This window comes from Mesoplodon mirus (assembly GCF_964341445.2).
Source record: "Mesoplodon mirus genome assembly, chromosome: 19".
In the NCBI taxonomy this organism is placed as follows: Eukaryota; Metazoa; Chordata; class Mammalia; order Artiodactyla; family Ziphiidae; genus Mesoplodon; species Mesoplodon mirus.
Window position 1 is genome coordinate 59,960,558 of NC_138995.1, and position 17,506 is coordinate 59,978,063.

General features: G+C 52.6%; 1 protein-coding gene across 1 annotated transcript; it reads right to left on the bottom strand.

The window, feature by feature from the left end:
* Positions 1-1,727: 1,727 nt before the first annotated feature.
* On the bottom strand, positions 1,728-11,802 carry HAS1 (hyaluronan synthase 1; the record flags this gene model as incomplete). The annotated part of the gene is made up of 5 exons (XM_082607823.1): positions 11,255-11,802; positions 7,357-8,061; positions 5,316-5,541; positions 4,574-4,706; positions 1,728-2,403 (listed from the first exon to the last, which is right to left on the bottom strand). Exons 1-5 carry the CDS (start codon positions 11,261-11,263, stop codon positions 1,728-1,730), a joined length of 1,749 nt encoding a protein of 582 aa, XP_082463949.1. The 5' UTR covers positions 11,264-11,802.
* Positions 11,803-17,506: the final 5,704 nt, after the last annotated feature.

Sequence of the window (17,506 nt, forward strand, 5' to 3'; positions counted from 1 at the left end):
GGATATATGTGTTAAGAGTGCTCCAGGCAGGGCTTCCCTGGTGGCGCAGTGGTTAAGAATCTGCCTGCCAATTCAGGGAACACGGGTTCGTGCCCCGGTCCAGGAGGATCCCACATGCCGCGGAGCGGCTGGGCCCGTGAGCCATGGCTGCTAAGCCTGCGCGTCCGGAGCCTGTGCTCCACAACAGGAGAGGCCACAACAGTGAGAGGCCCGCGTACCGGAAAAAAAAAAAAAAAAAAGTACCCCAGGCAAAAGAAACAGCAGGAGCAAAAGCCCTGAGGTAGGGGTGTGCCTGGTGTGTGGAAGAATAGCCAGCAGTTCAATCCACTGGGAGCGGGGCTTTAGGAAATGAGTATGCAGTGAGGTCAGAGAGAACACGGGGGACCAGTTCATGCAGGACCTTGGCCACCCTAAGGTCTTGATTTTCCTCCGTATGAGATCATGGTGGTTTTTGAGCCAAGGAATGTCATTATTTGATTTGATTTACATAGCTCCTGCATGGATAACGGACTGTAGGGGGCAAGGGTGGAAGCAGAGGTCACTGTTAGGTGGTAATCCAGGCATGAGATAGCAACTTTAATCCAGGGAAGAGATGCAGCTCGGGGACAAAGCAGTGACGGTGAAGGTGAGGAGCAGTGGTCCTAGATCTGTCATGTAGGTAGAACCAGTGGGATTTGCTGACGGATCAGAATGTTGGATATGAAAGAAAAGACAAGGGTCAGGATCAATGGTCAGGACAGCAGCAATGTCCAGTAGAACACTGTGCCTTGATGGAAACGTTCTAGACCTGCCCTGTCCGGCATGGCAGCCACCAGCCACATGTGGCCATGAAGCACCAGAATTGTGGCCAGTGCAACTGAGGAACTGAATTTCTAATCTTTAATGGTTTTCATAATTTAAATTGTCCCACGTCTGTGACAACAGAAGTCATAGAGGCATGTGTCTGGGTATCCTTAACTAGGGATCACAGCCTCTTTGCTTAATTGACTAGGAGCTCCTGGAAGGCAAATTCTGCCTCTTAATTGCTTCTGTATTTGCAAACCTGGCGAAGTGTGTGGAATTCAATAGGAAATTGATAAATGTTTTTGTGGCCGATTGAATCAAAGAATGAATGAAATGAAATGATAGTGTCGGGTACATAGTAGGTGCTCTGTGAGTATCTGAATGAAGAGTTGAGAAATTCCACCCTCAAAACAACCCTGATCCATGGGACTGCTATCCTTATGTTCCAAAGAGGGAGTCCAGGCTCTGAGGAAGGAGGGTATCCTGTCTAGTTTCAAACAGCTGGCACCCCAGACGGAGCCACGAGTTCCCAGTTCTCAACCATTCAGCCCCCTTAATTCTCAAAAAAAAAAATAAAGAAAACGAACGGAGGAGGTAGGCTCGGAAGAAAATAAATAAAATTATTATCCTAATCACACAGTACAAATGGAGGTTAAATAAGAACAGGGAGAAATCGGAGGCCCCAGGACAGCATGTGGGGACCCCTTTCCCCCCGCCCCTAAAAATCCACACCCTGTTCAATAAATACCCCTCCCAAGAGACCCAGCAGTCCCAGCCCCCTAATGAGTCCAGGCTGAAGAGTCTTGGGTCGAGCCCCTCACTTCACAGAGGAGGGCAACTGAGGCCCAGAGGGTCACCCGGCAAGTTCGTGGTGCCGGGGACCCTGGTAAGTCTCCTCTGGCCGCCCCCGGACCCCCCTGAGCGGGCGCCCCGCGCACCTGGACTCACACCTGGACGCGGTAGCCCCCCGCTCGCCTCCGGCAGAGCCTCCGCACCCGCACCCAGTAGAAGGTCAGCATGATGGCCCAGTAGCCCACGTAGGCGCCGGCCCCCGCGGCCAGGTGGCGGGCCTCGGCCGCGCGGGAGGGGCCGCTCCAGTCGGCCCGGGCCTCGAGGACCACGCTGCGCACCAGCCCCCCGAGCAGCAGCAGCGCCCAGAGGGCCAGCGGCAGCACCGGGACGTAGTTGGCGGCCAGCTGGCGGCGGCCTGACGTGCCCCAGCCGCTCTGGTTCATGGTCGCCAGCGCCAGGAACTTGGCGGGCAGGAGGCCGCCCATGTAGAGGGGCGCGTAGAGCGAGAGCAGCAGCATCCGCAGGCAGCCCCGCAGCCAGGCCGCGAAGGCCGCCTTGGCCAGCGCCACGCCCTGCACGCACAGCAGCACCCAGAGCAGCGCCCACGGGCGGCCCGCGTAGAAGAGCCGGAGCACCGTGGCCGCCACGAAGAAGGGGAAGAGGCCCGAGACCACCGCCTCGTAGGTCATCCACGCGTGGTGCCGGTGCCACCAGAGCGCGTTGTACAGCCACTCGCGGAAGTACGACTTGGACCAGCGCGTCTGCTGGCTCAGCCAGCGCAGGAAGGACGAGGGCGTCTCCGAGTAGCAGCGGGACCGCGCGGTGTACCTGGACGGGTGGGGGGAGGCAGGGCCGTCAGCGCGGCTCTCCCTGGGGCCCCCGGACAGAGGGCGGGGCACGTTTTCTCGACCTCTGTGGGCCTCGGGGTTCTTGATGCCCACCTGCGTCCTTGGACTCTTTAGTCAATAGAAGTTGATAAAAGGCCAGAGGAGAAATTCCAGTAAGGCTTTATTGGGACTCCTGCTGCAAGTAACAGGTTCCCTTGCTCGCTGGTGGAAGGGGGAGGGGACACGGGGACGAGCTGGTCCCTTACATGGGGTGAGGGTCGGGGCGGATCTGTGGGTGGGCTGGAGGGGGTAGCTTAGGTGGTCTGCCCAGCGCCTTGGTGGTGCCGTGGGCAGGGATCTTGCGCATGCGCAGGACCCTGCTTTTGCTCCCCACACCTCAGAAGTGGCGGTGGAGTTTTGGCCTTTTTGTATCTTGTTGTTCATAATTTGCCCCAACTGCATATGTGTGCAGTTATTTTCAGTCTCTTATAGTTTCTTTGTATTTTGTTGCTGGAGGAGATGTTTGTTTAGGCGCAAGCACTGCAGTAAAGGGCCCCAGGTCCCAGGTCCCAGCCTGTCTCATTCTCCTATGTAAAATGGGGTCAATAACGGTTCCTACCTAATAGATGAGGATTAAACGCTAAGTGCTTAGGACCAGTATATAGTACTTGCTCAATAGATGATAACGACTACTACTATTTTTATTACGACTAATGTAACTCCTGGCATTACTAATATCACTGCGGTATTACTAATGCTTTCACTAATCTATTACGAATACTATTCTTGGCAGGCACCATGGTGAGGAACAAGCCAGGCATGGTTCCTACCTAGGGTAGCCCGTGCGTTAGAGCTTCTCAATGGAACCATTAAGCTCCCTTCCTGTGGCTCTGGCAGACATTACTAATCGATCCCTCGCCGGTTTCCAGCCCAGCCCACGCAAAGCTAGAATCGCTTGCACGGAGCATCACCTTAGCTGGCCTCCAGCAGTCAGTTTGTTAGGAGGAGGGGTCAAACTAGTCTATCCCCGCGGGCACTGTTTGTCAGTGTCCAGTCTCCTTCCCCTGTGTCACTTGGCATCCTCGGTGGCCTCCCTGCTAATCCTCTTCCTCCCTGTAGTCTGTACTCAAAACAGCTCGAGGGATCCTGTTAGAACAACAGGCCACCCCTCTGCTCAAACCCCTCCTCGTGGCTCCCTCATCTTAGTTCACAGTTCTTGCTGTGGCGCACAAGCCTTTCATGCGTGGACACCTCCAACCCCACCCCGTGAACTCTCTCCTCTCCTGACACTCTCTCCCTTGCTGCGCTATTTCCCGCCCATCCTTATCTTACCCTAATTTAACATTTCACTCCCTACCTGCAAACTTCCTATTCCCCTTCCTGGCTTTATGTGTCACCTTCGTGTGTATCGTTATCTGATACACTCTATGTTCTACTTACATATTTTATTTATTGTCTGTCTCCCCAATCAATGTAAGCATGAGTTTGCATCTCTTTTGTTTGCTGCTGCATCCCCAGAGCTGAAAACATTGGCAGCACTTAAAGAATATTTGTCAAGTGAATGGAGGCCTGGGTTCCCTTGGTATACCCTGAGTTGTCTCTGGTGCTGTAACTGAGTCTAACTTCATAGAAATCCCTTTCCCCTGAACTTCACTGATCTAGCCCATACACCCTCTGAGCCTTATTGAATCACATTTCTTCTTCCTGAAGCACTTACTAGAGTTTAGGCACTCCCCTCCTCTCCCACTTGAATCTTCTCACTCACTGTCTCACTAGTGAGATCCCACTCTATTGATCTCTTTCTCTCCCCACAGATTGGGGTAATCTGTGTTCTCCGTGGTAGAGCCATCTTGCTCCATCTGAGGTTGTACCTTCTAGGTGGAATTCCCACCCTCACCTTGCCCTACTTAGAAAAGTCCACTGGGTCACATGGTTCAATGCAAATGCCCCTATGGTATCTTCCACTATCCCCTAATGTCTCACTGGGTGCTGCTCCCTGATTCAACACAAATGCCACTTCTGCTCCATGTGGCTTCTCTTCCTCTCCCCTAAAAGCTCACTTGACATTTACTTTAGGTCTGGAGAGTTTCCAGCACACGCACACGCACACACATGTGCTGGATACTCATTGGCCTCCGCACACACTCAGACACCCTGTCCCCTCAGCTTACTTGGTGGCATAGCCCATGCTGAGCATGCGGTTGGTGAGGTGACGGTCATCCCCAAAGGTGCAGTGGGTGCCCAGGAACTTCTGGTTGTACCAGGCCTCAAGGAACTGCTGCAGGAGGTTGTTCCTGTATAGGCCTAGGTGGGGAAGCATCAGGAGCATCAGCCTCTGCTGTTGCCAACCCCATCCCCAGCCCTAGCTCCAAACCAACTCGGCTCCAATCCCAACCCCATCCTTAACCATCTTAATCCCATTCTCAACCTGTCTCCAGTGACAACTCCAGCCCCAGTCCTGTTCTCAACCTCACATCCTTCCTCACCCCCACACCCATCCCAAACTTGCCCCAGTCCTGTTCCTGACCCACACCCACTTTGACTGCAAACCCGTCCCCAATCTCGCATCCTTTCTCAGCCCCGTCCCCTACCCATCCTCATCCAAAAACCCATCTCTAACCCTAAACCGAGCACCAACACTGTCCTTGGCTCCAAACCCATCTCTTCCCCTTCCCCTTCCCCAAATCCTCCCCCTGCCCCAATCCCAATCCCCATCCACACCCTTTCTCCAACCCATTCCCAACACCCAAAACCACCCCCACCTCCAACTTCCAATCTTATCCCTATCCCCAGTTCCTGCCCCAGCCCCATCTTTGTCCCCAGTCGCAATCACGTCTTCAATCCATTCTGGCTCCCCTTCTCCCTTCCCTCTCTGCCCCATCCATGGCCCTCCCAAGCCCTACCCCTGCTCACCTAGGGGACCACTGATGCAGGACACACAGTGGAAGTAGCTCTGACAAGCCCGCTCCACATTGAAGGCCACCCAGTACCGCAGGCTGCTTAGGAAGCTGACCCAGGAGTCCAGAGGGTTAAGGATCCGCACGTCGCCCCCAACAGCCCCTACCCGGGGGTCCTCGTCTAGCACCTGCACCAGCTCCAGCAGTGCCACAGGGTCCAGCCTCGTGTCTGAGTCACAGACCTGTCAGGTGGAAGGGGCCAGAGTCAGCCGAGATCCCTGCGCGGGGTTGGCAACTGAGGGGAGGGCACCAAGGGATGGGGAGCAGCTGGGACGCTGCAGCCAAGCTGAACACAGCTTTGAATTGTTTAGTCACTTTCAGTAGCTAATCACATTGTAACATGACCTCTGCCCAACACCCCTGCTCTTGTATAATACCATCTTCCGGCGTGTGGGCAAGATCTGTAACTTGCTTCTAACCAATAGAATATGGCCAAAGTGATGACATATAACTCTCATGATTGTATTACCTTGTATGGAAATGGTGAAGGAGTTTTGCAATGTAATTAAGGTCCCTAATCTGTTGGCTTTAAGTTAATCAAAGGAAGAGTATCCTGGGTGGGCCTGAGCTAATTAGGTGAGCCCTTTAAAAGACGGTCTAGAAGTCAGAGACTTTCCCTTGCTGGTCTTTTTTAAAATTAATTAATTAATTAATTAATTAATTAATTTTTGGCTGTGTTGGGTCTTTGTCGCTGCATGCGGGCTTTCTCTAGTTGCAGCAAGGAGGGGCTACTCTTCGTTGCGGTGCGCGGGCTTCTCATTGTGGTGGCTTCTCTTGTTGTGGAGCATGGGCTCTAGAGTGCAGGCTCAGTAGTTGTGGCGCACGGGCTTGGTTGCTCCGCGGCATGTGGGATCTTCCTGGACCAGGGCTCAAACCCGTGTCCCCTCCATTGTCAGGCAGATTCTTAACCACTACACCACCAGGGAAGTCCCTCTCTTCCTGGTCTTGATGAGGCAAGCTGCCATGAGTTCTATCACGGCAAAGAAACAAATTCTGCCAACAAACACATGAGCTTGGAAGAGGTCCCTGAGCACTAGATAAAACCCAGCTCCAGCTGACATCATGACTGCAGCCTGACGATACCATGAAGAGAGGATCCAGTTAAGCTTTGCCCAGATCCCTAACCCATGGAAACTCTGAGATAATAAATGTGTTTTGTTTCAAGCTGCCAAATGTGTGGAAATTTGTTATGCAGCAATTTAAAAAAATAATGCAGTGCATTAATGAATGAATCACTACATTGAATGGATGAATGAATGACAAAATGAACAAATAAATCTCTATATTGAATAGATAGGTAAATGGATGGGTAAATGAACAAGAGAATCCCAACACTGAATGAATGAAGAAGGGAAGAAACAGAATGAACCAATCTCTACATTTAATGGATAAGTGAATGAATAAATGAATGAATGATCTCCATATTGGATGGACAGATGGATGCATGAATGAATGAGTGAAAGAAAGAATTTCTACATTATATGAAGAAAAGATGGAATCTCTCCATTGAATGAATGAATGAAGGAATGAATGATCTCTATATTGTCTGATTAGATGAATGAATGAGTGAAGAAAAGAAAGGACTACAATGAAAGAAGGAAGGGAAAGAGGGAGGGAGACATTCTATATTGAATGGATGAGTGAATCTTTATGTTGAATGGATGGATAAATGGATGGATGAGTGAATGAGTGAGTTAAGGAAAGTCTCTGCATCAAATGGATGAATGAATGAAGAAACGAGAGAAAGAAGGAAGAAATCTCTTCGTTGAATGGGTAAATGAATGAATAAAATGACTGAGTGATCTCCCTATTGGATAGGTGGATAAATGGACGTATGAATGATTGAGCGAAGGAAGGAATCTCTCCACTGAATGGGTGAATGAATAAAGGAGGGAAAGAAGAGGTTCATTCTAATCTCTAGGCTGAATGAAGGATCCGAGGGAAGTGGGATTCGGGGTGTTAGGGCCACGGGTGCGGTGCGGGCGCCTTCCGCTCACCTGCACGTAGTCCACCGAGTCGCCGAGCGCCTTGAAGGCGGTGTACATGACCTCGCGCTTGCCGCCCCAGCGCTGCGCCACGCACACGCACCTGCGCGTCCTCACCAGCGCCTCCACCGCCAGCCGCCCGGGATCCTCGGCCTCCACCTCCCGGTAGGCACCCTCGCCCGCCGCGCCCGCCGCCGCAGGTTCCCACGGCTGGTGATAGTTGCTGTCCCACACGTAGGTGGCGGGGTCCTCGTCGGCGAAGACCTCGCGGAACATGTCGACCATGTAGAGGTCCTCGGCGCGGTTGCCGTCAACCACCATGAGGATGTGCAGCCGCGCGCGCGGGTACACGAGGGCGCGCGCGGACACCAGGCACTGGCGCAGGTACGCGGGGTCCTCCTGGTATGCGGAGATGGTCAGCGCCACACTGCGCGCTGTGGCCGCGTCCGGAGGGCCCCGCGCCGCCGCCCGCCGCGCCGCCGCCGCCACCCGCCGGTGCTCCAGGTACGCGAAGAGGCTCTGCGCCACCAGGTGCACCGAGAGGAAGGCCCCGTAGAGGCCGAAGGCCAGGAGGCCGTAGCGATCCGAGGCCAGCGGCACGCCGGCGGCGTAAGCCCAGGTCATGAGGCCCAGGATGAGCAACGCGAAGGCGATGGTCAGCACCCTCCGGGCCAGGCCGGAGCAGTGGCGAGCTGTGGGGCTGGGCTTGGGCACGTCCTGCCAGGGAGCGGAGAGAGGGGATAGAAAGGGAAGAGGGTCCTGAAATGCCTCCCCGGGGAAGGGAAGCCCTCCTGGGTTTTGTTTCCAGGCCAGTGATAACATACCCTTTTCGTAAAGAAAATCCCCTGGGTACTGCAAAGTTATTTTCATTAACGAAAATAAATGTGGCAAACAGTTATCAAGGCTGAATGCCTGCTTATATTGATTCTAATATTTTTTTTCACATTTTTAACAGCTTTTAAATCCACGAGGATTACACTCAGTGGAGTGTCACAGTTTAATTAACAAAGATTTCCTGCCTCCTTCTTCGTGGCACGGGAAATAATGATTCATCTCATAAAGGTTTCTTAGTGTCAAGATAATACTAGTAATACTGATATACATCTAAACGAAGAATGCAATGTGATATGCGCCAGGCAGTGCTCTAAACCTTTTATAGGAACTAACTTATTTGAATCCTCGCAACAGCCCTATAAGGTAGGTACTACTATTACCATCCCCATTTTACAGATGAGGAAACTGAGTCACACAGAGGTGCAGCAACCTGCCCAAGGTCTGCCTGGAAAGCAGAGAAGCCAAGTTTTTTTGTTTGTTGCATTTAAAAAAATTGTTATTGAAGTACAGTTGACTTACAGTGTTGTGTTAATTTCTGCTGTACAGCAGTGACTCAGTTAAACGTATATATTCTTTTTCATATGCTTTTCCATTATAATTTATCACAGGATATTGAATATAGTTCCCTGTGCTATACAGGAGGACCTTGTTGTTTATCCACTCTATATAGAATAGTTTGCATCTGCTAATCCCAAACTCCCAATCCTTCCCTCCTCCCCCTTGGCAACCACAAGTCTGTCAGAGAAGCCAAGATTTGAACCCTAAGAATCCAGTCACTAAACCACAACCTTATCTACTGGCTTTACTCCTCAGAAGTGCCCTGGGGCACAGATAGTGTTTCCTGCTGCCACCATAGAGATGGCAAAACTGAGGACTGATTAGCCAGGAGGAGTGGCTGGCAGGGCCAGGTGTCCAGTACATGTGGCTGGAACAGCTCAGAGTCAAAGGGGAGGAGGTGCCTCTGTTTTCTCATCTGTAAAATGGGGGTTTAGCCCCTTCCATGTGCCAAGCACTGCTCCATGGGAGGTAGGTACTGTTACCCCCTCCTGTTACAAATAAGGAAACTGAGGCACCAGGAGGTGTATTCTCTCGTCCAAGGTCACTAGGCTCCACCGTCCTCTACGCTAAACCGCCTCCTCTGTCACCAGTTCCCATCTCTTGGGCTTATGATGTGTTAAATGAATCACTAAGCTGTAGAGCTGCACTGTCCAATAGGGGACCCACCAGCCACATGTGGCTACAGGACACTTGAAATGTAACCAGTACCACTAAGGAACTGAATTTTTAATTTTATTCAATTTAATTGTTTAAATTTAGATAATGATCCTTAATTCAGTTATTGGAAAGCTTTTATGCCTGTGTGGAACAAGTAGGGTCTGTGAAGCTTCTTTTTCAACTAAATTTTACAAAATCTAAAAATACAGATCAAGTATCTCCAGTGAAAATACAGCATCTGCGTGAGATGTGCCACACATCTGGATTGTGAAGCCTGAATGTGGAAAAAAAAAGAAAGTAAAATATCTCATTCATACTTTTGCATTGATTACACACTGAAATGATCATATTTTTGATATATAGTGGGGGTCGTCATACTATGGCCTCGTTTTTCACTATGGCCCCGCAAGCTAAGATTAGTTTTTATGTTTTTAGAAGGTTGAAAAAAGTGAAAAGAAGAAAAATACTTTGTGGTACATGAAGATTTTATGAATATACACACTATTATGTGTAAAATAAACAACAAGGGCCTACTGTATAGCACAGAGAAGTATACTCAATATTTTGTAATAACCTATATGGGAAAAGAATCTGTAAAAAAATATACATATATATAACTGAATTACATTGCTGTACACCTGAAACTAAGAGGACATTGTCAATCAACTATACTTCAATAAAAATAAAGAAATAAAGAGAATTATATGAAATTCAAATGTCAGCGTCCTTACATCGTATTATTGGCACATCATGCTCATCTGATTACATATTGTACACAGCTTGATTTCTCACTATGCCAAATTTGGGTAGTTACAATACTCAACTGTATGGCCCTCAAAACCCCAAATATTGACTGTCTGGCCTGGTACTGAAAAAGTTTGCCGACTCCTGATACCTTGGGTTAAAGAAAATGTTATTATTAAAATTAATTGCACCTGTTTCTTTTTCTCTTTTTAGTGTGGTTACTAGAAAATTTTAAATTATGTATATGGCTTATGTTTCTCTAGGGCAGAGCTAAGGTAGAGCTTTTAGCCTGGTTCTAGTAATCAGTCAGTATTAGCAAGTATTATTTCTTCTGGAATCCTCCTTCTCTGTCTCTGCCTGAGTTTCTGGGGGTGGCCCAACTCACGCTGGGGGTCAGCGAGATGGCTGGGTATCTGGAGGGTTCTAAACCCAGCAACGGTCATGATAACACGTGTCGGCTATGGACGCACAGCTCCACACGTATCCTCACACATGATGAGAGACACACGGAGCGTGCCCCCATAGGAAAACACTCATGTTCTGAAAGATGACTCCAGACACCTGCCCTTAGAATTTAGTGATCCTGAAACTGACATCAGCCCCCCTCCACCGCCACTGACAGCCACACAGGTGAACTCCAGGACACATGCCCTTCAGCAGGAAGGAAAAACACCAGGAAGAGATGCCCAGGAGGCCACCAACACACAGACACCCACCCGTGGGTCTGGAGCAATGGGGCAGATGCAAGTTTCAGAAAAAAATAGTAACAGCTGAGACTGAACCATATGAAATGGCCATTTTCACCAGTCAAAAGAGACCGGAGATTGGCGATTTCATTTGGCTCAACTCAATATTTACTGAACACCTGAAAGTAAAATCCAGAGCCCCGTGTCGAGCAAAGACAGCTCTCCGCTCCCCTTCCTGGGCACACAGACGTACACGGATTTAGAGCCAGGTCAACACGGTCAGGCCACATCTGACACGCGTACCGGCGGTATGGCACACACTCACAGGGTCGCTGTCCGGCACAGGAGCACACGCCAGCTCCCCAGCGCTGGCGGTTCCCCGCATACACGTGGTCACACACACACACACACACACGCACTCACACACACACCTGTCTCATCGCTGTGGGTCCGGCGGGCCTCTCTCCTCTCCTGCTGGCTGCTCCCTGAGTCTCTCTGCTGCCCGAGAGCTTGGGGGTGATTTGAAGAGAAGCGCGGGCGGGGGCGGGAGGAGGGGCTGACGTCAGGGGCTGAGCTGGGCCAGGGGCCCTGAGGTCACGGCGGAGAGTCAGGCAGCTCCACCCGCTTCCCGCTACCACCCGCGCCGCGCCAGGCCTCCCTTCCCAGCGCCCCCATCCTCGCCGCCCTTCTCTCTCCCGCTGAGCCCCCCCATCGCACCCCCTCCTTTCCCCGTCTCTCCCCTCGATTTCTTCTCCTCTCTCTCTGCTCCCGTCTCTCCCTCCACTTCTGGATTTCTCTCCATCACTTTCTTTCTCCCCACCTCCCTCTTTCTCTCACGACCTCCCTTTCCTTCTCTCTCCCGCGTGGCTCTCTCTTTCCCCCTCTCCCAGACCTCCTCGCCTCCCCCCTTCTCCTCCACCTCAGTCTCCCCACACACTGCCCCTCCCCTCGGATCCTCAGAATCCGTCTGGGATTGGGTTCCCCGGGGACTGGTCGCGGCCACTGGCAGATGCAATCAAATGCACACACGTGAGTGCGTGTGGGTGTGACTGTGTGTGCGCTGGCCTGGGAGGCCTTCTGTCTGGAACTGGAGCTGTGAGTGAACGTCTGAACGTTCAGTGCCTAATTGATTCGGGTCCACGTGCGTGTGCTTGTGTGTGTGTGTGTGTGCGCGCGCGCCGTGGCACGAGCGCGTGCATAGGTGCCAGGGTCTGGGGAGGGGGCTGGGACATTGGGATTTGTCTCCTCAGAGCCTCCAGGGTAAACTCAGAGTTGTTGGTCAGCTGCCCCCAGGGAGCCTGGGAAACTGAGCCGGAGCAAAAGTGCAAGTGGCCTCGCTCAGAGACCAAAGAGACAGGGGTGCTGGGGTGTCTGAGTCCCCAGCTCCTCAGGACTAGAAGACTCAGTGATAAGTGTCATTGTTTCCATGCCCTTCTTTTCATGATTTAAAGAAAAAGGAATCTCTGTATCTAGTTCTTTCTCTCTGCTCCTCTTAGTATGAACTGATAAATGTCTGTCTCTCTCCCTGTGTCTGTGACTCTGATTATGTATTTCTGTACCTGACCATCTCCTCTCTCTTTGTCTCTGTCTTTCTCTGAGTCTATAATTTTGTCTCTGTCTCCCTGGCTTCGTTTCTCTGTCCATCTCCCTGTCTGGTTCTTTCTCTCTGTGTTCCAGGCTCTCTCCTTGGCTTCCATTTCTACCTGCTTCCTTCTGGGTTTGTGTCTGTCTCTTAAATTTCTGACTCTCCATCTCCTGACTTTCTTGTTCTGTGTCTCTCTTTCTTTCTGTCCCCGACTTTTTCATCCTTTTTCTCTCTTTTCTCTCTTCCTTCCTCTGTGTTTCTCTGCCTGTGTCTCTCTTTGTATACTTCTATCTCCTTCTTTCTGTTTCTATCTGTATCCTTAGCTTTTTATTTTTCCCTGTCTCCCAGTTTCTGTTTCTCTGTTTCTCCCTGATCTCTCAGTGGCTGCCTGATTCTCCTTTCTCTGCATCTGTCTGTCTGTCTCTCTCTCTCAACCTCTCTCCTCCCTCGGTCTCTCTGCATCTCGGTGTATCTCTGATGCTCTATCTCTGTGTGTGTTTCTCTCTCTCTGACTCTCTCGGTCTCCCTCTCATACTGTTTCTCTCTGTTTTTCTGTCTCTAAGTCCTCATGTCTCCCTCCTGCTCCATCTCTTCCAGCCTGTTCTGGAGCTTTCCCCTGCAAGATGCCAAGTCCTCACTCCCTGGGTTTCCCCGGACAGGCAGGGTGTGCTGCACCCACACTAGGTTGGGTCTCTGCCTGAACCTGGCTGTCAGGGAGAAGAAGGCTAGTTCAGGGTCCCAGTCAGGGGCACCCCGCCCACCTCACCAGGGCAGGGCCAGCCGTTTCTGAGTCTCTGACGCCGTTGCCGGGAGCCTAGGCCACCGCCTGGTGTCTGGCTATGTCAGGATGATGGGTCCTCCAGTGGGAGCCCAGCCCAGAGTAGGAGGGGAGGGTGATTCCTCTACCCCAGGATGGGGGTGGGGGCAGCCCGAGCTCCACTCAGAAGCCGGGCAGTTGGCTGCCCAGTCCCCCACCCCGCCCTGCCCGGGTGGAGCAGCTGTATAAAACCAAATGTTTCCAAAACCGGAGTGTGGATGAGGGAGGAGGAACCAGGACTTTAAACCCCAATGGTTTCTTCCACCAGGATCCAGGAGTCCAAGCCCCCAGCCCCTCCTCCCTCAGACCCAGGGGTCCAGACACCCAGCCCCTCCTTCCTCAGACCTAGGAGTCCCGGCCCCCAACCCCTCCTCCCTCAGACCTAGGAGTCCAGACCCCCAGTTCCTCCCCCCTCAGACCCAGGGGTCCAGGCCCCCAGCCCCTCCCCTCTCAGACCCAGGAGTCCAGACACCCAACCCCTGCCCCCTCAGACCAGGAGTTCAAAACCCTAACCTCTCCTCCCTCAGACCCAGAAGTCCAGTCTCCCAGAATTCCTTGCAGGGAGAGATGACCAAGGCTGAGAGCAGCCAGGACAAGAGCTGAAAGACAAGGACAGACCAAGTGGGCACTCCCGCAGGAGGCAGGGTCTGAGAGCGGCGGGACCACCTCCTGCTCCCCTCACTAACAGCCATCTCTCCCAGAATCCTCCACTCCAATGGTGGATGATCTCAGGTCCCTACCCTGGGTCCACAGTGGCCGTCCCAAGACTTCCATCAACATCGCAAAACCTCAGGCTGTGGTTTACAGAACACAGGACCAAAGAGCAAAAGTGGGGAGATAATAAGGCCGAAATGGAGAAAAGGCAAGGGAAGGAACATTTGTTCCCTGTAGGGACATCTCCTGTGCCCCTCGTGGGCCAAGCTCTCAGCTGGGCGATGCTGGGCACACAGAAATGACTCAGACCCGGACCCTGCCCTTGAGGAGATGCCAGTCTGGTGGAGGAGACAGCTGTGTAAACAGAGGATCACAGACCAATGCAAGGACAAGGACGCATGAACCCAGCAGGAGAGTCAGGGAGGGCTTCCTGGAGAAGGTGATATCCTGGAGGAGGTGAGCCCTGAATGTTGAGAAGTTAGTCAGGGTAAGGACGGCGGGGGTGGGGCTGGGGGTTGAAAGGTGGAACATGAACGGCATCCAAGATAAGGAAAGTCCTAGACAGTCCGGTAAGTACCTGGGAGTTGATGTTGTAGAGGCTGAAAGGGTGACGCACAGGGGCGGGTGCATAGCAGGGTCCACCCCAGGGAGGGTTTTGAATGCCAGATTCAGAGGCTGGGACTTTGTCCTGGGTGCTGGAGAGCCATGGGAGGGCTGGGAGCAGGGGAGAGACAGGGTCAGCTCTGGGTGCCTGTGAGGGATACACAGAGTGGAGAGACTAGGAGCTTTTGGCCCGGGTGTGTGGGTGTCGGGTTCATACCAGGGTCTTCTCTGGGAGAAAGAGAGCAGAGTGTGAGCTTGGATGCAGGGAGCAGCGGTGGGACCCGCAGAGTGAGGGAGAACAAAGGCCGGAGAGGAAACCCTGAGGATGGAGGAGACAGGGAGGTGGGCAGCGGATGTGGGGGGCAGACCCACTGAGCCTTTCGTCTGAGCTACTTCTGACTACCTTTGCCTCCTTTTGGAGCTAGGGAGGGTGAGGATCCTAGGGAAGCAACTTGAAGAAGTCTGTGTTCTGTTAAATGCTTGAGTGCAGGGGTATGATTTCTCTGCAAGGTGTCCTGAGGGGGAGGGAAGTGCTTTGGGAGAATCTAGACACTGAGAGTCAGAGGAGAAAGGAAGAGGGGGAGGGGGTTGGGAGAAGGGAGGGGGGAGGGGGAGGGAGGAGTGAGAAGGGGGAGGGGGAAGGGAGGGGGAGGAGGGGGGGAAGGGGAGGAGGGAAGATGGGAGGGAGGGTGGGAGGAAAGAGGGAGGAGGATGAGGGAAGGGGGAAGGGAGGGAGGAGGGGAGGGAGGAGGAGGAAGGGGGGGAGGAGGGAGGAGGGAGGGGGGAAGGGGAGGAGGGAAGATGGGAGGGAGGGTGAGAGGGAAGGGGGAGGCTGGCTCACCTGACCACCCTGCTTAACATGGAAACCTGCCCCACCCTGGGACTCCTGACCCTCTCTACCCTCTAATTTTTTTTCCCCCACAGCATTTGTCACCTTCCTACATAAAGTATAACTTGCCCGTTGATTCTCTTTGTATAATATGTGTCTCCCTTGTTAGAATGCAAGCTCCACACAGGCAGCAGCCTTTGCCTGTGCTGCTGGTGACTGTTTCCTTGGGGTCTGGACCCGTGCCTGGTACACAGTAGGTGCTCAGTAGATAAATACGTGATGAGTGAATGAGTGAGATTGGGATGGAGAGTCAGAATGGTCGATGGAGACAGGAAAGAGGAAGGAGAGGAGGACAAAGGGGGGATGGGAGGCGAGGAGGAAGGGGGCGGGAGAGAGAGGGGAAGATGGGGAAGAGAGGGGAGGGAGAAAGACCAGAGCTGGGAGCCTACCCCCCTCCCCCACCGACTACCCAGCAGCTGAGAGGGATAGGATGAGGAGTTCCCAGGGACGTGGGACCCTAGGTAAGGCTTCCCAGGAACAGCAAAGCTCCCAAATCTGGAAGCAGTTTGCCTCTGGACTTCCAGGAATTCCAGGGCTTGTGTGCCAGCACTCTTGGCAGCCTGGACAGGCTGCAGCTGGTTACACAGGGCCATTCCTCCCAAACACCCATGTTCTGGGAAACACCTAGGTCTCCAAATTCTGTGGAAATCCTGGGTGGGAGGGAGGGAGGTGATGACTGTACATCCACCTGCCTCTGGGAAGAAGCTGGGGGACCTTCGAGGCCAGGAGGAGAAGGACAGCCCTGTCTGGCTGTGACCCCATCCCTTCAGCTGAAGACACCACCACCCCGCTTCCTCTCTGCTCCTACCCTTCTCCCCAGAGGGGAACAGAGACAGAAAGAGCCAGAGAAGGACTTCCTTTTCAGCAGCTCTATCCTCTCCCAGGGAAGCAAGAGAGGAGTCTCATTTTCCAAAGAGGGAAACTGAGGCCTGGGAAGAGCTGTTTCCTGGCCAGAGTGATACAGCATGGAGTCAGCAGAGCCAGGTAAGTAGGTCACTGGAGGAAGAGGAGGCTGGAGGCTGGACCCCTGGGTCTGATGGGGGAGGGGCTGGGGGCTGGACCCCTGGGTCTGAGGGGGGAGGGGCTGGGCACCTGTACCCCTGTGTGTTGTAGAAGATGCCTGGGTCCTGGACCCTCGCTCGGGTCCATCACCTTCAGAGCTCTGACAGAAAAATTTTCGAGGCCCATGTTACTCTTGCATATATGGCTTTTGCTCTGTACCCACCCCGGCTCCCTTCCCAAAGTTCCCATTGTCCACGTTGAGTCCTGGGTCTGCCTCCACCACAGACCAGGGCCTGAATAGCCTCTCGTGGGAGAAATGCAACGGTCTGAGTCAGAAGATGGAGGAGAGGATGATGGGGGGCCGGAGGGATGGGCTGGGACCCCCAGGTAGGAACCAGTTACTTGCATGTTATTGATTCCCCTGAGCCTCTGTTTCCTCATCTGTAAAATGGGAACATCTCAAGTTGTCCCTCACAGGGTAGCCCTTCAGGTTAAGTGAGAGGGTCTGCCCAGCACACTGGAATTTGAGGTGAGTTTTAGCTGTTCCTGAACCACCAGCAGCTGAGGGTCTGCATGACTGACTCAGATGGCAACAGGGGCATCCTTTACCTTCCCCGGCAACCTCAGCTCTGACCTGGGGACCAGACCAGTTGAGGGAAGGTGCCCAAGGGCACACAGCCAGAAACCTCCTCCACCATCTGCTCTTATCACCTATCCAAGCCTCCTGCAAAAGGGTCTGAGGGCACCAGAGCATCCGAATCAGCTGTGTGCATTTGCTAAAAATAGAGATTTCTGGGTCCCACTCCCATATATTCTGACTCAGTGAGCTCAGGACCCCACAAATGACATAAACATATGCCCCACGGAGTTCCCTGGTGACCTAATGGTTAGGATTCCAGCTTTCACTGCCTTGGCCTGGGTTCAGTCCCTGGTCAGGGAACTGAGATCCCACAAGCCCCATATGGCATGGACAAAAAAAAAAAAGCCCCCAATGGTTCTGAAGTGATATTTTCCCTCCCAGGCTCCTATTTTATGCCTACTCTTATTTAACTGCCTTGAAAACCATTTGAGGCAAGTATTATAATCCCCATTTTACAGATAAAGAAACTAAGGTCTTGATATATTCAATGTCA